Source organism: Paramisgurnus dabryanus, chromosome 3 (assembly GCF_030506205.2).
Source record: "Paramisgurnus dabryanus chromosome 3, PD_genome_1.1, whole genome shotgun sequence".
Lineage (NCBI taxonomy): Eukaryota > Metazoa > Chordata > Actinopteri > Cypriniformes > Cobitidae > Paramisgurnus > Paramisgurnus dabryanus.
In genome coordinates, this window is record NC_133339.1 from 24,218,102 (window position 1) to 24,238,861 (window position 20,760).

The following is a 20,760-nucleotide window of genomic DNA, read 5'->3' on the forward strand; positions in this document are numbered from 1 at the left end:
TCAAGCTACTTTGTTAGGAGAACATTTTTAAGTTGGATTTCTTTTTACAGTATTAGACGCCTCAAATAGCAATTGGCCTGACAACTTTCAGGGCAATTGAACAGCGGTTACTGTAAAATGAACTTGCTCGGTCTATGACACTTTCTTTGCGTTCTTCCAATCTTCCTTCTGCTTCCCATCCTTTTCTTCCATACAATTATTGTAATAAAGTTCATGCAGCTTATGTCAGGTTCACATACTCTCAGCCTTGTTCCGAAAAAAATCTATAAATGAACTGCAGAAACATTTCTTCTCGGTTGTTCCTCTCCTTCCACTTTATTGACCAGACAGATTCAGTACATGAGGGATCTATAATGAGAACCTTTGCTGGGTGGATCAAAAAACCCATGAGGCCTTTCTCCAAAAAAACGTCCCATCAATCAACAGGGCCGATACCAATTTGTTCTTTGATGGGCACTGGAGGAACTTTAAGAGAATGTAAATGTAAAAAGAAACCTCAAATCAGTGACATTCACAGATGCCTGCACTAATTCATTACATTTCTGCCCTTTATTGAATGAGAACCCTTTGATCTCTATTAATATAGCAAGTCATGCAGAATAGCTGTCATTGGGATGAATGGTTAAGTTTGCTGCGGCTGTTGCATGAATCTGTGCACGTGTCAGTATCCCACGGGCAACTGCAAGCGAACAAATGTGGTAGAGAAGTATAATCGCAAGCACCTGGAGCTCATTATCTATAAATGAAAGTAAGCAAAAACTCCCTGGAGACTCACATAGGGGTGTCTACATGGCAAACCTTTCCTTGTTAAAGTGTTTTTGCTGTTGAAATAGGGTTAGGAACACTTAGGTAAAGAGGTATATGGTAAAAAGTATAATGTATGCAATTTTGGATAGAAGTGCCTGCCAAATGCATAAATAATACAATAAATGAGTATATAGTTTGAGCATTGGCTGAGCACCACAACACTCTTGCAGCTGATTGGACCATACCTCACACCCTACGGCAGCATCATCACTTATTCACTTCCTCAGTACTTGTTTGCACAAATAATCACCTCTTCTGGGTAATTTTCATTAGTACCTTCTCAATTTGTCACCAACTGTTCAAAAGCACAAAATCGAAAGTCTGGTCTTTGTTATCAGTTCCTTTCAATTGGTATCTCTTAAATCAATATTAAAATAAATTTGTGCTTGGAGGGATCTTTTATTGGATGGGGGAAAGGTGTGTCCTACAGTCTATGTCCTCACTGCTCCCCCAGCTGGTTTGTTGCTGACCTTGTCTTTCAATAAGTCTCTGCGGTCAAATTTTTGGGGGCTTATAAATTCAAACAAACAGAAGGTGAGAGGGAGAGATCAAGAGAGAAGAAACCACAGATGAGAATCTTCTGATGATGACTTCACAGAAAACAGGCCCGATGCCCTCCTCCTTTAATACAGCTGAAAGAGGGGCATGACAAAGATGAAAGGTGATCTCAGTGGTCCATGAAAAGACTGTTACCTGAATGCATTAAACCACAACATGCCTGAGGTCAGGTCTAACTACAGAAACTACAGAGAATACTGTAAGCTGCATTACTACAAGTGCAGGGCTGTTTCTATTAACCTCTTTTAAAATGACCATCACTGTCCAATATGTGGACCAATCGAATGATAAATCATGCCAGACCAAAGGATAGACTTTACATGTCCACACTTTGAGATATAGATCTCTAGACCAAAAGCGGATTCTGTTGGCATGCTGTCATGAGGCATAGGCTTCTCTCTCTCTCATTCTTTATGATGTACAGCACTAACCCAAGGCATTTATAGCTTTTTATCAATACTGGTGCCTACATCAAATAAAACCCTTTTTTCTTGAGTGCTACTGCGCATTAATGTAACTATCGGCTTGATGATTTTTACCAGTTCGTTTTTTTAATGCATAATGTAACACAAACATTTTAAAATCTAGTGTTCAGCCCATAATTGACTTAGGAAATGGACTAAGGTGAATGGATAATTTCCCTTTAAGTACAGTACAAATTAAAATAACTACATCAATCCAACTATACTTATTTACAGCTTATTTAGTGACCTATAACCTCTCAGTCTCTACAAATCCTGCATGTAACCAGCTGTTCAAACTAAGCCCAGACATTTAGGCTAAAACAAGGCAAAATTTGAGCTGTCACTGAAAATTAAATAGACGTCTAAGCATAGCCTAAAAATAAATGAAACCAAACAAATTGTAATCACTGTTGAGTTTGCTTACATCTCACAAGTGGCGGCTGTTGACTTCTTTTTCGAAGGCGCACAACGTGTCTTACGTGTATTTTGTGAACGTGAGCGTCTCTTTTATCATAAATGGTTTTGATGCGTGTGCAGCAGGCACTTATTTTGACAAGAGACTTGTTGCACATGGTTCACATTATGCAACAAACACATATTTTGAAAACACGAGCAACACACATGACACTCCGAACAAATATTTTGAATTTGCGCCCCTCGGATGAGGAATCACGAGCCGCAGCTGTCCGCGGCAACAACAATAATGTTCATTAGTTAACATTAGTTAACTACATTAGTTAACATGAACTGCACTTATACAGCATTTATTAATCTTTATTAATATTAATTTCAACAATTACTAATACTTTATTAAAATTTGGTTAACGTTATCTAGAGTCCTAGATTAATCTCATATAAAAGAAAAGTATTTTTTGCATAACATATGAGTTTGTGCTGTGTATAATTATGTATATATATGCACACATTCATGTATGTATTTAAGAAAGATTTATATATGTATATATATTTATTTATATTTTTTATATATTCTATTTTATATATAAATAAAAAACAATATATAAATAAACCATGTCTTAAATGTATATTATATATATGTGTGTGTGTGTTTAAATATACATAATATTTACACACAGCACAAACTCATATATTATGCAAAAAATTACTTTTATTTTGTATGAGATTAATCTAGATTAATCTATGCCCAGCCCTAAAAATAATTAAACTAGTTCAAAATCATAGCTAAAGCATAAAATGCATACAACATTGGGCTCTACTGGACTTGTTATACACATAGGGTGCAGAGGTTGCAATCCTTAACCTTCTAAGGAGTGTATATGTAAGCTTGACCAGTGTGATTGATTTTACATGACAGTAAAGCACAAACAGCAGTCCAAATGCACTGCACACCGCCACTTGGACTTCCAATTGTACGAGTTTCTGTACCCTAGGATTGGGCGGACCTGTCTGCTGAGTACACATGTCAGCTGGCACTGCATTTGTTGTAACCTCCCTCCTCGGAATTGGATGATGTTCTTCTTGTTTTATCAGCGGGTGCAATTTAAGTAAGATGTTACAGCCAATACTGTCGCCTGCTTTTCCAGCAGCCAGTGGCGGTTCTAGACAAATTTCACTAGGGGGGCCAAGGAGGGGCCAGTGTTTTACCAGAGGGGCACATAAAAAAATGGCAAGAAATTATATTTAAAGATTATAGGGGTGGTTACAGGAATTAGTTTAAGATAGGACTAGGCCTGTAGTTTAAGATATGGCATTGCAAGTTGTTTTCAGTTTGGACAGCTGTTACATTTATTTTAGTCTAGGACTAGTCCCTTTCTGGGAAACTACCCCGTATACTTTATTTTACTTTACAATCATATACTTTTTTATTTAATACAAGAGTGAGTGCAGGTGCAAAGGGGAGCTGGGCTCTTTTCTAAAGCCCCCCAACCGAAAAGCATGCAAGCCTACTCAATAAACTTTATAAAATGCAAACTTTTATAAAGACAAACGTTTGTTTTAGTTTACATATAAACACACATTGCTAGACAGTTAGGGACCACAATCTAATCAACATTTAAAATAATATTTATTTTAAATTGTACAAAAATTTATATGAAACATTTAATTATATTCCTCCAATTTTATGCACGTATATGTAAGAGCATAATTACAGCGCTTTTTACAATGTGTAAACTTTAAAAAGTTAGCGAGATGTTGGTTTTGCCGGTTGTTGATGAGTAACAGCTGTAAATGTAGGTATGATGACAAAATTTTCAAAACCCCAATACTCAAAATGTATCACATGACTAGTCAGAGCAGACATTCCCATTTACAAAGATACCAGGATTGTAAAAATCTGTTGAGTATTGAGAAAGTTATGCTATTTTTAATATTAGAAATCAGAGGAAAAAGTTATATATGGATGTCTATGGAATGTGTGTGACCGAAATGCTGCGTATTCACATGTTTTTGCTTGTAACTTTCTCATTTTATCAGATATTTGCATGAAATTTTAACAGAAGGTAGAATTTTGTTAGTACTTTCAAAATAAGTTATAAACTTTTACTGTTTTACTTGGAATGGGCATCAAACTTTTGTTGGAATGTGCATCAGACCCATGGTAACCATGATTTTTATAATGATTCCTGCAAGTGGACGTTCTAACAGAACGTTCACTGTAGTCTATTAATAGATACGTGACTACCAAATTTCCGCGGTTTATTTAAATACCTTCTCCACCATAGACTTAAGAGAACAATGTTTCAGGACCAAGATAAAAGATATTTATTTATATTTATATGACGCAGCCACGTCACAGGAGAACAAGTGAACAGTGTGTCCCAATGTGAAGTGAGGTAGAGTCCTTACCAGTGCCCAAACCTGCATACACATTTTCAACATCGGGAGGTTGGGAACGAATTGAGACACTCGCCGAGCAGCACCCACAGGCGGCTACAGTGGTTGGGTGCGCCGCTCTAATTTGCCCGTGTAAAACGTTGCGTCGCATTAGTTCCGCTTTTGGCGCTCGCGTGTAAAATCAAAATAAATATATACTTTTTTATTTGGTCAGCACGGGGTGGCCACAGGGGTGGCCAGGGACATGTCTACAGAGGCACGGGCCACCCTTGGCCTCCGTGTAGAACCGCCACTGCCAGCAGCGAATGTGGCAAACATATCAAATACGCCCAGTGGGATTTTTATAGAAAAATTAAAAATACGGGAGAAATACGGGAAAATATTTAAATGGGATGAAAATGGTATAGAATTGTAAAATATTGTAAAATCCCGGGAAAAAAGGGAGGGTTGACAGGTATGCAAATGAATTTATACAATGTTAGCTACAGATCTTTAAATTCTTGCGGCTGCCAAATCCGCATAGCGCTAATCAATCCTCACAGTCGTTCCTTGTGTTTTGGAAACAGAAGCATTTTTATTTTCCAAAAGGTATTTGTTTCAGAGGTCCATTTAATCGCTGGCCGATAAACAAGCACAGACCGGAAGTTAAAGGGGACATTTCACAAGACTTTTTAAGAGGTCAAATAAATATTTTGTGTCCCCAGAGTACATATGTGAAGCTCTAGCTCAAAATACCTCACAGATAATTTATTATACACATGTTAAAATTACCACTTTGTACGTGTGAGCAAAAATGTGCTGTTTTGGGGGTGTCCTTTTAATGCAAATGTCAGTGTTGTGGTTGGATAGTGCAGATTAAGGGGGAAATTATCGCCTTCTGACGTCACCAGGGGAGCCAAATTTCAATGACCTATTTTTTCACATTCTTGCAGAGAATGGTTTACCAAAACTAAGTTACTGGGTTGATCTTTTTCACATTTTCTAGGTTGATAGAAGCACTTGGGACCCAATTATAGCACTTAAACATGGACAAAGTCAGATTTTCATGATATGTCCCCTTTAAATTAGGCCAAGTGCATGACCAAGGCAATGCGCATGCATCCCATGAAACCGTCGATTGTTAACTTAGATGGTAAAATGACAGTAGCTAATATAAGGGTTCTGTGTCTTAAAAATGTTCCTTATCTTAAATGACAAGAAAACCAAGGATGAATGTGATCTTAAAGATAAATAACGATTTTAATTAAAGCTTAAATATAAAACTTGAAAGCTTAAAAGTCTTTAGCCCCTTATATTGACTTAATGGAGTGACCAGTACAAATCTTTTTTTGTGTGTTTCACTGCAGCGATAAAGTCACACTGAGCGTGGAACATCACAAAGGTGAGTACACGATGACTAAATGTTCATTTTTTTGGGCAAGCTACATCTTTAACCTTTCTACCCTCACCAGAAATGACAATTAATGTTATTGCAGTCAATTATCAGCATCCGTATTGGTATTGCCTGCATTGGCTTTTTCAACCAATAGGAGACAGCGCTGTAGAGGCCAAAATACTCTATAGAGAGCGGGACTGAGCAAGCGAGAGATGTGAAATATGTGCCTAATAAGAGGTGAAGGTGGCACGTTGCACACCAGCTGCCAGGGCACTGACGCGGCACAAATAACTGCAGGGGAAAGTCAAATAAACGAATAGAGTCATCGCCCAGAGCGCAGGAGAGCAGAGAGTGAGATGGGTGGGGATGCTAGAGACCAGAGCTGCAGTCTGCTGCACAGCAGTGTCGCCTCTGAGGTTAGAGGTCATATTAATGCTCTCTGACAACACATTCCCTGTGGTACCAGCCTGTTTGTACAAGCAGTCACGCTAGGAATGTCAGAAGAACAGGTAGGATGCATGGGGGGGATGAAGATGTAGCAACATCACCAGATCTGTGCAGTCAATGACCCCAGTCAGCTATTTCGATGTAGGCATACTGTTTACAGCTCATATTCTGTACATAAATGACCGTTAGTCAGACAATAATAAACTAAATAAGCAATAAAATGTGTACCATCACCTTAGGCACAGCTTTCGTACCTTTATTTCTGAGAGTGTCCGCTCTCCATTAGTGCATGATTAGAGTTATGAATTCTCCTACTTTTTTTATAAGAGCGCTCTATCTATGAGCTCATTGACCATCTAAATGCCAAAAATGTCATTAGATTATAAATGTAGGTTATTGCCTTACCTCATTTTGCCAGTGGTGTATCAGCATCCACTGATTCCATTAAGACAAGGTTAAGGCCTTTGGTGATTTAAAGGTGTAGTTTAACGGCAAGAGGTTTGGGTGGCGCCTGATGTCCTTCCCATGAGGCTCCACTGAGATGAATTAGGAAAAAAAGACAAAAAAGGTACAGGCACAGCGTCACATAAATATGATTCAGATGTGTGAGGCTGGTACTTTTAACTACTAACAGCTGGTGCACTGCATTGAGTTAGGATTCTGTTGAGTCAACCCAGCTTGGTTATTCATCAACTGAAATTAAGGTCATAATAAATATAATCAAATATATGCTCAAATGTTATTTTAAATAAAATCATCTGCCAAATGTATGTGTTAATAAAGTGAGGTTCAATCCTCGTGATCCCCTGCCCCCAAAATGTTTAGCTGTTTTCCTTTCAAGGTGAGGAAATGTCTCCACAATTACAGACCGGTGTGTGGTTCTGGTTAGAGGGGATACAGCTACGGCCAAATCTCACAAGATTTTTGGGTTTAGGGTTAGGTAAGATTAGGATGTAAAATAGCAGTTCTGGCTATTGATGTATATTAGTCATGTGACCTTTTATGTCATTTCAGTTGCCTTCCGCCATCTTGAGTACCTACCAATAACCTAGGCTGCTGACAAGCATTGGCTAGCTTGCTACGATTTATGGATTTCTTATCTTTTACTGTCTATGATTCTTACAGATACAGGAAATGGCTACGAAAGACAACATTTCGCACCTTGACATAAAAATATATATCTTGGTTAGTGTGTGATGCCTACTCGATCCCTGATGCGTTCTTCCAGCCGCTGTCCGCTGCTACCGAACTAACACTATTTTTACAACACTAAGAAGGCTCGACACAACATGAAAGTTAGCTTGAAGTATCTCCTGGATCTCTACATATGAACGCAAGCATTGAGAACATCGTTTGTGTACACAGAGTTTACTAAAAAGAAAGGTTTTGAACAACTGACTTTGGCTGTTATGGTGTCTGCTCGCCATCTTTGCCAGACATAAAGAATCGAGCTCCGAAAGCGACCTTTTTTACACCGCGGACCGGTTTCAGCTTAAAAAAAAATTGCGGACCGGGGGTTGAGGTTTGGGGGGGGCGCTGAGTTGCTGTTCAAACAAAGTGCTGAAAATCCTCCTTTGCAAATGTACGTTGTAACGTTTTAAATGGAAGAAAGATCAAACAACAATGCATTGGGAAAATTAATAATTGCTTTATTTATAGTATATTTTACATAATTTTGATGTCACATAGTTGAACGTCTCCGCGTATTTACATGATTTGCAACGTAGCCTACATTTGCAAATGATTCATAAAGTCATACCTCTGCAATTCTTTGATCGATTGTGTTTTAGAAGTAGCCTACAGTATGCTTGAACTCTAATGACAGCAATGTGATCGCCGATGCGCTGGTAGAGATAAAGAGAGACCGCGAAAAAAAAGAAAAAAATGCGGTTCTGTACAAAAGTGGAAATTATTTGTGTTTTTTCAAGTCGGCTCTTAAAGTACAAAATACCCAATTAAGCTATTACGTAGCTATTATAAAAAAAAACTTTTCAGGACGTTCTTGCGACCCGGTGGCAACTTGTCCATAACCCGGTACTGGGTCGCAACCCGGTGGTTGGGGACCTCTGGTCTATATAGACTACGGCCTATTCCTGTCAAGTGTTGGGTTTAGGTTTGGGGGTAGGATTACGTTGAAAAAAGCGCACATCCGCTGAGATTTCTCGTATGTGTTTTACAGACTTAATGCCGTCAACATTGCATTCTTTTCAGCTTTGTGTTGTTTCCAGGCAGATCGGTAAAGATTGAAAAACCCACGTCTCCCGGAAGTCCTGTATAATTCAACCAATCAGAGGATGACTTTAAAGCTGCTGAAGTGTTTTTCAGATAAGTGTGCAGTATGCATCAGACGTTCAGCCAACAGTACCTTCAGCTTGTTATTTATATCCTGTCATTGTGTAAAAAATGTAGTCATCATAAGATAAAACTCCTAAGCCTGACCCAAGCATATTTCCTTAATAAAACACTGTATATAATGCGTTCTGAGCATGTTCATTCATTTATCAAAAAATACCAAGGCTCAAAAGGTTCTACATATTCTAACAGCAATGAACCACATACAGGTGTTTATCACCAAGATTTCTCCCGCCGGCGACTAATGGCCCTTATTCTCCACATAAGCCACATACTGTAGCCTACACTGCACACACATACCAAACACAAACTCGCACAGTCCAATAAAGTCTAAGTTAGATGGATGATCTTTACGATCCTGGTCTGACAGTTTGGATCTGAATATAAGGAGATATGAGATATGAAAGCGAGCGTTTTGTGCACACGTGGGCGCATTTGTGTCTGCTCGTGCAGACTCAGAGAGCTCCCCCGTCACAGAGTCTTCGCCTGGCGACGCTCCACTGTTGCGTGAACTGCCATCGGTGCTCTGACTCAGCCCTGACATGAGGCAGGGGAGAAAAAACAAACTTCAGGCCATCTGCAGCCCCATCAGGAGGCTGGTGAGTCCCCACAGAGCCATTTACCCGCTGCTGGAGCTCGGGCCTGGGCTGGCACACACCGCTAATAATGCCTCTGATATCTGTGCCATGTTGTTGGGTGGGGTCAGCCGTTGCCTTAGTTGGTTTCTTTAATTGCTTGGACTGCCAAATGATTACATTTTTATCAAATGAATAACATATGCAGATTAATATTATTGACCCCATGTCAAGTTTTGATATTTTACTACTAACCTTAACCCCTTCCCTAACCATACCCCTAACAGTTCACTGCATGAGTTGAGAGAAGATAGATAATTATATTATTGTGGCTATAGAACTTAATATATTGATTATTTTCATACTAAGCAATTCATTATGTAATAGGGTGATTCTCGCGAAATTAGACTTTGAGATGTCATGAAACATTTTGATAAAAAGTAAATGCAAAGTAAGAGTATCAAAATAAGAAGCATACAGTTACAAACATCTCTTCATGTACTATTTTGCACATGATTTCAAATGACATCATATAAACTTTTTTCCACATTTAAGGGGAAATTTTCATTACCGAAACATGTCAATGACTGGATTTGGGTTGTTTGACATTTATTTATAATTAAAAAATCATTGGTAAATGTAGAGACAATAATAAGGAATATAAATGTGTCCAGGACCAATTTTCTCATCCTCCGCAACAATTTTCAATCATTGTTTAAGCCCTCAAGGAACTAACATTTAAAAAAAAATAGTTGGAAGGTGACATGACTGTGACACTCAAGATGGCTACCAGGTAAGCAGTTCTTTTTTTTCTCTCCAGATACAAGTTGAAATTTTGTTTGTCAGTAGACAACTTTTTAGATCTCATTACCAAAACATGAGTTTGTAAATGCATATATTTAATGTCATATCATGTTGCGGTAATGATCATTTTTGATAATGATAATCTAAATAATGTTAATAATTCTAAAGGAAATATTTTTAAATCCTCTAAAAAATGGTTATAGTAAGTTAAGACCTTAATCTTATATGTGCAAAAAAAAATTTGGCTTAAAGGGTTTTTATTATTCTGATGCTAGACACCTTCTAAATCTGTATTTCGTGAGAATCACCCAATAGATCTTAATGTGATTTAATGTGATCTGTGCAAATAAATATGCATTGGTGTAAAGGTTATATCATTGAGTAGAGAGACGCTGTTTGTCTGCTTACTGCAATATTTAAATACTGAAAGACTGGCAATACTACAGTATATATAATATCATATATATTACTAATAAATAAATAACATTAAAGAACAATGCACTGCAAATTATTAACAGACATCAGAATGTAGAATTGGCTTTAGTGAGTTCAGGGGAGCTAGTTCCCTCTCAGGTGCAGCATTACCATGGTTACCGCAATACGTTTCGGAGGAGACAACGGGGAAAGATTACAAGAATGCATGGAAGAGAATTTCAAGACAAAAGCAAAAGATTGAGGCAAACAAAACAAAGATTATTAGAATGCACATCGTAGAGTTATACACATAGAAAATTATGACCATGAGCATGTGTATGCCCAAACACACACACTTTTCCATGCTCATGTTTAGACCAGGCTTAAAATCTTAAAGATGATCATCTGTGCCAACCTCCTCACCGACCAGAGGTCCATCACTCAGCCCAAATGAGAAGTAACAGAAGATGGCTGTGCCTCTATGCTCAGCCCTGCGGTGGGAGCTCCAGATAAGATGAGAGACCCTCCAGAGAGTCATACAATAACAGCAAAGAGGACAAGAGTAAAATTGTGAGTACTGATCGCTGCCCCGAGCTCCTCGGACCACTTTCATCTGATTCCAGGAGAAATGACAGCCGTTTAGAGTCTCATCACCCCGGCAAACCAATCTCATTTTCTTCATACAAACACAGAAAGAGTTAGAAATACGTGAGGAATGCAAAGATTTCAGCCGGTTGAGGAGATCAATTTGACTCAAGTAGCTGAACAAAATGAGAGTAAGTGCTTTTGGGTGAAATTACTCACATCCTTATGTCTTTTAAAAAAGATGTTTGTGCACTCTTGTGTTGGCGGAGATACAAAACAGTTTGTTTTGATGCTCGGGGATACAGAAATATTCTCACTATCAAGGTACAAAGTAAGTGCTAAAAGGGTTCATATAAAAATGAAAGCCTTGTTATCACCTGGATGGCTTTATGTAACTGTTAAATATTCAAAATGACAACAATTTTGATCTGTTACTCATATCTTATGATTTTAGAAGACAACATATAAAGCACTACTTTCTATGGTGCTTCTTTAATTTACTAGATAAAATTTTTTCCAGTCTGGTCTCATGGGAATTTGTACGAGTTGGCTAATTCGTATATATATTTAAATGAAGTGAATCGTACAAATACGTGTGATTATTATAAAATAAATCAATAATGAAACCTAACCCTGATGTCACAGGGTTGAAAGCATTTACAAAAAACATACAAATGTGGTTGGTTGTAAGAATTCCCTACCTTGCAAAATAGGCACAAGATTGTGTCGTTTTATTCACATTCATGGAAAAAGTGTCAATTTTTCCTTCAGTAAAAGAAAGTCGAGCAGGTCTGTAATGACATACGGGTGAATTAACACTGACAAAACATTCATTTTTTTCTCGCCTCCAGAAGATATAAGGGCAGCTGAAGAATGGCAGAGGTCCTCATCCGTTCGCAGTCCACTGATCACACCTGTCTATCCGTCGAACGGCAAAACATTGCCAGTGATGATTTTTGGATGGGAAGGAAACTCAACATATACCTGCCAGATAAGAACTTGTGCTTTTCACAGAGAAGCCTAATCCACCATCATGGAGAGTGACATGAACGCTGGTATGGAGTCGAATTGACGGATGGGTGGAATCCTCGCAGCGAAAGCCGTCCGCGTGCGGCCTGATTGCACGGGATGAAAGCGTAAAACTGGCAGTGCCTCACTTCATCCCAGAAAATATCAGCCCAGGCACTTTTCTCATGAGCTGATGGCCCATCTCACAACACATCCCCACATATGTAGCGCCGCAGGAATTAAAAGCAGGGATTAATTCAAATAATAGCATCAGACTTTATTAGCTATATCTCACAGAAACAGTAAAGATATGCTTTGGTCTACATCATAATTATGTGTTTGAATGGTGTAACGATTAAGTCCAAATCTACCACATGGCCACACAAAACTGTACATAAAAGAAATTTAGTAGAATAACTTTTTGGGGTTATTAAGTATTGGGCCATCGTAGCCAAAAGCGCAAAAATGGACTGAATTGAGAGGCTTATCAGCGGTCCAATTCCGTCTCCGGTGTAATTCAGTTTGATTAAAGCAGATGGATTTTATGAGTTCATCAGTAACCTAAATTGATTTACAATTTAATTTAATCAGCTGTTGTTTAAAATATCTGATTAAAAGCGATTTAGCAAGTGCCTTTGGTTACGTCCTGGAACAAAGAACGACAAGGCATAAAGTGTAAAGTAAAAGCCATCACAACATGAAGTGGTAAGAGATTACCAATCAGAAATTAATCTGAGATGCTTTAATTATAAGGATATAAGGATATATTATTGGTTTAAACATATTTTTTGTGCTGTGTATCCACCACACAAAGGTGCAAATAGGTAAATTTATTACTTTAGCTCAGTTGCCAGAGCATTGTGTTAGCAGCGCAAAGGTTGGGGTTTTGATTCCCAGGGATTGCACTAATAAAAATGTATAATAAAGTTTGAAATAACTCATTAAAACTATAGCATAACACAAATGTAACTACATGAAAATTAGGTTGTGATTAAAAGCATCCAAAATAAATCAGAACTTTGTCTATAATTTAAATCTCATCCATGGGCAATGGCATTTATCTTCTTGACGTTTCACCCTGTTGCTACAAATACTGAAGGAGTTCACATATATCTAAAAAGAAGACATCACATTAACTAAAATGTCTGGCAAATGTGTGAATGTAAAAATATTTCTACTTAAAGGTGGAGTTTGGGGGCAGCCCCCCAGACTAGAGCCAATTATAATTTTGCCTGAGCTTTTAAAGGATTAGAGTCCATTTTCTTCCAGTTAATTTACTCACCACAATGTCATCTAAAATGTTGATGTCTTTCTTTGTTCAGTCGAGAAGAAATTATGTTTTTTGAGGAAAACATTTCAGGATTTTCCTCATTTTAATGGACTTTAATGGACCCCAACACTTAACAATTTTAATGCAGTTTAAAATGGCAGTTTTAAAGGACTCTAAACGATCCCAAATGAGACTTAAGGGTCTTATCTAGCGAAACGATTGTCATTTTTGGCAAGAAAATTTTGGTCCTCTTTCTCCACACTTGTAAACACTGGGACATAGTTTCGCATACATCATCTGTGACCTCTTGACATTTTACGTGAGGTTGCGCTGGCGCGTCACAGGACCGGAGGAAGACGAGAAGTTGTGGTTTAAAAGTGCATATTTAGAATTTTTCTTGCCAAAAATGACAATTTCACTAGATAAGACCCTTATGCCTTGTTTGAGATCGTTTAGAGTCCTTTAAACTGCAATTTCAAACTGCATTAAAACTGTTAAGTGTTGGGGTCCATTAAAGTCCATTAAAATGAGAAAAATCCTGGAACGTTTTCCTCAAAAAACATAATTTCTTCTCGATTGAACAAAGAAAGACATCAACATTTTGGATGTTGGTTAGTATATTATCTGGATTTTTTTAAGAAAATGGACTATTCCTTTAATAACATAGAAATATGACAAATAATGATGTATATTAAATATAGTAATAAAGGAAATTCACTCTAAAAAAAATTGCTTGGACAACTACTTCTGAAATTAATTCCGGCCAACAAACTATAAGAAGTTGGATGTACTTAAAAAATTGCGTTGAATACTCATAAAAATTAAATAGTTTTAACTTGTTTTTTTTTTGCATTTTAAATTTGATTCAAACGTGGACACTGATTTACACAAAACTACTAAAATGATTCAAACTTTTTTATTTAACAACACTTGTCAGGTTGCAGAAGAGAACCAGTTTTAGCATTTTTATCAAAATGTCATCTGATTAAAACAGCAAGATAATGCACGGTGAGTCTGTTCTCAACTTGAGCAAATGCTCTATTCTTCAGCACAATGGTAACCTCTTAAAAATCAACAACATAACAGAAAATCTTTTAAATACCAAAAGTACAGAACAATAATCATTAAAAGTCTTCTCATGTTTTCATCTTGATTAGAAATGCATAAAATGACACCATATTTCTACATTTACTCTCACTATCAAGTCCTATGCAAAGCATGCTGGGAACCTGAAGTTATCAAGCTAAAGGCATTGAGTTACTACAACTTAAATAATGTTTTAAACAAACTAACACAGATAATTAATTTGAAGTTACACACAATATTGACTTGATGTAACTATTAACATTATCATGTCTGGACTCAATAAAATTTTTTTGCAACTTTAAATCTTTCAATAAATCAATCATTTATAGAATATTTAGAATTTAGCACCAATGCATTAAATTAAATAGTGGCAACAGATCCCCTGAATTATTTTTTAGAGTGTTACATAATTAATAGGTACTTAATTATTGTAATGCAATGTGATGTGATCACATGGCAGGAATGTGTAATGATGTATTGTAAAAATCCTTGTAAAATCCACAAGGCTCAGCATGTGCAGTTTATCTATTTGTCGTGACAGTCTTGTTAGAATCCTCAAACTCAGAAGCAAAGATTTTTTGCCGTTTTCCATAGAAGCGCAATGCCTTTTGATGTTACAGTGGAGTATAAATTTATCTCGCTCAAGTAGCAATGCAGTGGGACATGGTGCCTTTAGCCTCCACCAGCTTCTATTCAACAGCTCCCAACCCACAGAGAGGAACAGTGTGGGCTCAAGAGCATCTCAATGAGATTTGAATTGAGCGAACGAGACATGAGAAACCTCAGAAATTACTTTTTATTTTATCTGTGATTTTATGTGTATGAATTAGCTCTATTGAGCAAGGGCTTTCACACAGGGGAACTTTCTGAAGTCTCTGAGTATTGTGAGATTACAAAATGCACAAGCGTGTCACTCCTGAGGGACACAAATGACTTCAGGCTATCAATGTAATGAATTTAGGGACTTGGGGCACTTCCTTGATGCATTAAAGTAATCTTGGATAAGGATAGCCGGTGATGTTTATGTTTTAGGTTTCTCACTTCACTTATAAGCCGTGCAACACCAGAATGCCAATTCTACTCGTCTCTAGGATCATTCGCACCTGAAAGTTCAAAATTATACATTCAAGTCAGACCGCGTCGAAGGCCGTTGGGGTTATAGTCTGTATGTGAAGCTTCACATTAAAAATGACACGCGCACACACAAACTCTCCCTGGCTTTGCAAAGTAAACACGGGGAGGTCAGGCTGGGATCGAATTGCCTCAGGCAGCAGTCAAACTCTCATGTTGACAACTTGGTATCATCTAACTGAGTTTGACTTCTGTCTTGCACGCGGTGTATCGCTAATGGATACAGGGGCATAAAATTACCGCCTCCCATCTGGGACCCTGGCAAGAAACAACAAAAGCCAGCGTCCTGATGCCCTCCACCCAGCCTGGCTACCAGGGACATGTAGGATCTAATTAATAGATCGATTCTCACCTCATCTATCATAAATTAGGGAAAGGGAACTAAAGTTTAAGCAAAACCTTATAAAAACTACTGTTGTGGTACTTTTGTACAGTGATAGTATGTTGATGCATACCATGCTAGTGTAATTCGTGGTATTTACATCCTTACGAAAAAGTACTATGGTAGAGCAATGGTATTAGGTTGTTACGCTATGTTACTTTGGCATTGACCATGGTACAGTGATTGTATAAAACGTAAAATATGGTACAGTGATTACCCCTTATGCATTGTTCAAATTCACTACCCTTTCCTGTTGTTTGTGTACTAAATCTTTTAAATTTTTTTGTAAAAATGACACATTTACCCCTTTGCAATCAAAAAATCTTGATTAATGGAAGTCAATGGGGTAAAAACAGTAAATGAGGGAGAAAAAAATAAAATCTGATGCTGCACAAAAACGAAATACTATATGCATCAAAGCCAATGTTTTTACTAATCTTTGACAGGCCCAACAGTGGTGCGCGGGTTGATCCAAAATGACAGGGCTCCAGACTGCCACCAAATGGTGGCATTTTGCCACCAAAATTTGAGAGTGTGCCACTGAATTTTACATCCAGTCGCACATGTGCGACCAGTAAATTTGACCTTTTTTTGTGATGTGACACTGAATTTAAAACTTTCTGCATCTATCATCAAAGTATTAATTAGTAACACAGTGTATTACTTAGTAGAATTGTGAATATTGGGCTAAAATGTTGATTTACTGTATGTGCCCCTAAATTTTTTGGTTGCTCCCCTAAAATATTCATTTGGGGGCCACTGTGCTCCTAGTGAAAAAAGTTAGTCTGAATGAGCGGGTGCCTGCGATCACCCGCGGATACGAGTAATCTAAAAATATTTGTAATGATATTCGGGTCACGGTCGGTTGGGTTTTTTGAAATAAAGATGCCAATTAACTACCTTAAACAATTACTACTTTTAAAAAATGCGGAAGCAGGTCAGGTACAATATTTATTTTTTTGCGGTCCGAGTTGCGAGCAGGTAAGTTGAAAACGTCGGTCGGGTGCGGGTTGTTTATCGATTGACCTGCGCATCACTGATGCCCAAGACTGTGAAAAAGGTAAAAAAAAATCTATTTACAATCACGGTTAATATTGAAAATTTGTCATTTTGTGTGTTTTTTCCCAAATCAGTGATCACTTGGCAATTAAAGAGTTAAAATCATGGAATTTTTGTAAATATTTGGTAGTTTTGATCAGTACTGAGGTTGATTAACTACCGAGACCCTAAGGTGACATTGGAGTAAAAAAAATCTAAAGTTTAGTTTCATGTGCTCACGTAAAACATTCGCATGCGCACGTAAAAATTTTGCATTCAAGTGCGCACATGATAGTTTCACGTGCGCAGGCAAAACAAAACTTTATTTAATTTTTGCGACATGTCCCCTTAGGGGCTCCGTAATAAACAGATTTATGCAAAAAAAAAAATTAATTATCTGATTCATTTTAACAGCCGTTTAATTTAGTGGCCTTTTTGTACACAAACAACATGAAAGGGTAAACTTCAAAAAAATGATGTGTTAATTTTTTACACATTGTGTGTGTCATGCCATTTAAGGCGTTATTTCAAGTTAAAATAAATGAAAGGGACAACACATTTTTTGCAATGTAGTAAATTTGCTCACAGTGTATTGTTGACTTTTTTAAAATTTCAAAGTATTTTCTCAAAATATGTGTTAATATGAGATTTGTCACAAAAATGTCCCCAACAACACATAAGGGTTCAAACAAATGGTAATACTATAGTACTTAAAGTCCAATACAGTCTCCTGAAGATGCGTATAAATAGCACGAAGTGTAGAACTCGTGCAATACATACGCCAAATTCCACTTTGGCGTGCATATGATACGTCAGTCCTTCCCATTCACTTTAACAGTGCATCTTTTTTTGTCGTTTTATTTATTGGTTTCTCAATTTTTTTCTGTTTTTTAAACCATTTTTGCTTGGGTTTAGGGTTAGATTTTAGATTTGCTTAATGAGGTTATTTAATATACAGGTTTCTCCATGTTTTTGTCCATATCCATGGTCGCTTGGAGTTGGGGTTTAAGTTAGGATGTCATTTTTATATAACAAAAAGTTGTTCTAACCCTAAACCCAAGTGAAAATGGTAAAAAATAGAAAAAAATTGAGAAACCAATAAATAAAACGACAAAAAAAGATGTACCGTTAAAGTGATTGGGAAGGACTGGCGTATCATATGCACGCCAAAGTGGAATTTGGCGTATGTATTGCACGAGTTTTACACTTCGTGCTATTTATACGCATCTTCAGGAGACTGGGCTGTAAGTTAAATTAATATATCATTGTATTTTTGTGATACCCCAAGGTACTTCAAAAAATATCATCTTGCAATACATATCCAAATGGTACTGCTTGACAGGGTAGACACACTGTGAATTGTCAATGATCAAAATAACAGCCATGTGTTGCTACATGAGCAGAAAAGGAGATCAGCGATTTATCATCTTATCATCGTGACCTTTATTGCTTTTAGGGAGGCACTATTGATTGGCAGAGTGATAACATTTGGCTAGTCCTCTGTAGTCTTTTTCCATAGACGCTAAAGTGTTAGAACAGCAGCAGCGATGGCTGATATTCATGAAGTCTGTTTTAATTGACATCTTACAAACGTAACCTGACAGCTTTCGCACATGAGAGCAAAAGACAGCGGGTGTCCTCTCACCAGTCGCTTCCTCCTGGCCTCATCTGGTTGGTTTGATGCTGAACGTGGGTGCGTATGTGTGTGCACGCCTACATCTTACCCAAATCTGCACTTTTAAAAACCTATATGTGTTGTTTTGATCTCAGTGTGTGTGAATGTTAGCACAGATGGATATGGGAGTTGTTTCTTTAACTGTGATGAGCAGTAAAAATCTTAATCGCTTTTAACCCTTATTGAATGTAACAAGCAAACATAAAATGCCTAAAATGTAATTGGTCCGTAAATAACCTTCACATAATTGGATTTCAAAGGCAATATGAAATAAAAAATAATCCTTATTGACTTATAAAATGTACTGTTATTGCATATTCATGGTCAAATCATTTTTTTATTCTTTAATTTAAATTTTACTAAGCAAGTAACTACATTTCAAATTAAGAAGCACCCCAGCAAATGTTGTTGTTGTTGTTTTATTTTTTTGCAATGTGTGTGTTCATTATCGACAGTGTCAGGCACATTTGGTAGCATCTGCACTGGCTTTATCTCGACACTGCCGGGGCAGGAGAGCTTATGTATTGGAAACAGGCTTTGCAGAAGCTCACAGTCTGATCTTTCCCCGTCTGATGCTGCCAGGAGAAACACAGCCACCACATATCGCAACACACCTCTCTCATAATGCCCTTATCAACTAGCATGACGGCCCGTGGGGAGGAGGTTTGAGCCAATGCTGGTTTAATTAGCGGGCCATTGGAGCCCTCAGGAGACAGAAATGTAAGGCCGTATAATGTAGCACAAAGGTGCAGGTGAATCTTCCTAACTGTTACCAAAGTTGCAAACCATTTAATTTGCTTATTTGCAGTCCCATCCTGTCAGTTTCTCACATCATTCTATAAGTGGTTTATCACTTATATGTTTACATTTATGCATTTTGCACACGCTTTTATTCATAGCGACTTCCAATACATTCAACTATAGGGGTGCGCGGGGCAAAAACTAATGTGGGGTTAGTTGTAACACGGACTGTTTACATTGTTGCACAAGGTTGAGCATTTAGATTTTTCGGGGTTTTTTTACGCTGCCAAAAGATGATCTCCCACAAATGATTGGAAATGTATAATGTTTTTCCATAAAGATATTGATGAACAGGTGTTTTGGTGGCATTTAAGTAAATTTTTTCATCATATTTATTTTTCGGTTTCTAAGTTGGGTGTGTAAGATACCAAATCCAATGCAATGTCATATTAATCAGTGTCTTGTTGACTAAAACATAGCATCGTTTTGAAATATGTCTGCAGCTCTTAGCAACTTTTTTGGTGGGCTTGAAAATATTTTGACCGAACGGGGTTAATTGTAATGCTGCATTACAACTAACCCCTTAGCACCTACGATATAAAAAACCGCTAACGTTAGCGTAATTCTTGCCGTTGTTTTAAATAGGCTACACACAAATGATTGCTGCCCGCTAACAAAATAAATGTGCCTGTCTTATCAAAAATCATGTCTCAAATTAATTTTTGTTCATATCTTTAATATTGATTGAATAAGGTCACGTCAAAGATTAAAATCATAATGAAATAAATGGCTTAAATCAGACTTTGATGCTCATTATCTCAGAATTTGATTTTAAACTGTAGTATGGTTAATACAGACTCGGTCACATATAAAAAAATGTTTTATCATAATTGTGGTGCTTTTTCTCACATATTTAGACATTTGTATCCATTTATAATTGAACTATTGTTAGAAAAGGGCTGGATGAATGAATACAGTGTGGATACCTGTCTTTTATAGACAAATTTATAAACAATATCCACTTCAAGTATATAGACAAAATAGTATTGAAATATTTGCCTGCATACTTCTTTTTTAGCAAGTGTTACAACTAACCCCCTGCCTGTTACAATGAACCCCACCTACTGTATGGGGTAAGTTGTAACGTTTGCACTTCTGTCACGTTTGGTGTAATTGTCCAAGAATGGGAAGTACTAGAAACAAATTTTAGATGTTCATTTATAGCAGAGATGTG

At 37.3% G+C, this 20,760-nt stretch overlaps 1 protein-coding gene across 1 annotated transcript in view; it reads right to left on the bottom strand.

The window, feature by feature from the left end:
* xylt1 (xylosyltransferase I) overlaps nt 1–20,760 on the bottom strand; it is a 109,969-nt gene that overhangs the window by 85,271 nt on the left and 3,938 nt on the right. Inside the window, exon 3 of the mRNA XM_065279371.2 lies at nt 6,871–7,001. Coding sequence (XP_065135443.1) covers nt 6,871–6,897 — 27 coding nt within the window. The 5' untranslated portion in view covers nt 6,898–7,001. The remainder of the gene's footprint in view (nt 1–6,870; nt 7,002–20,760) is intronic.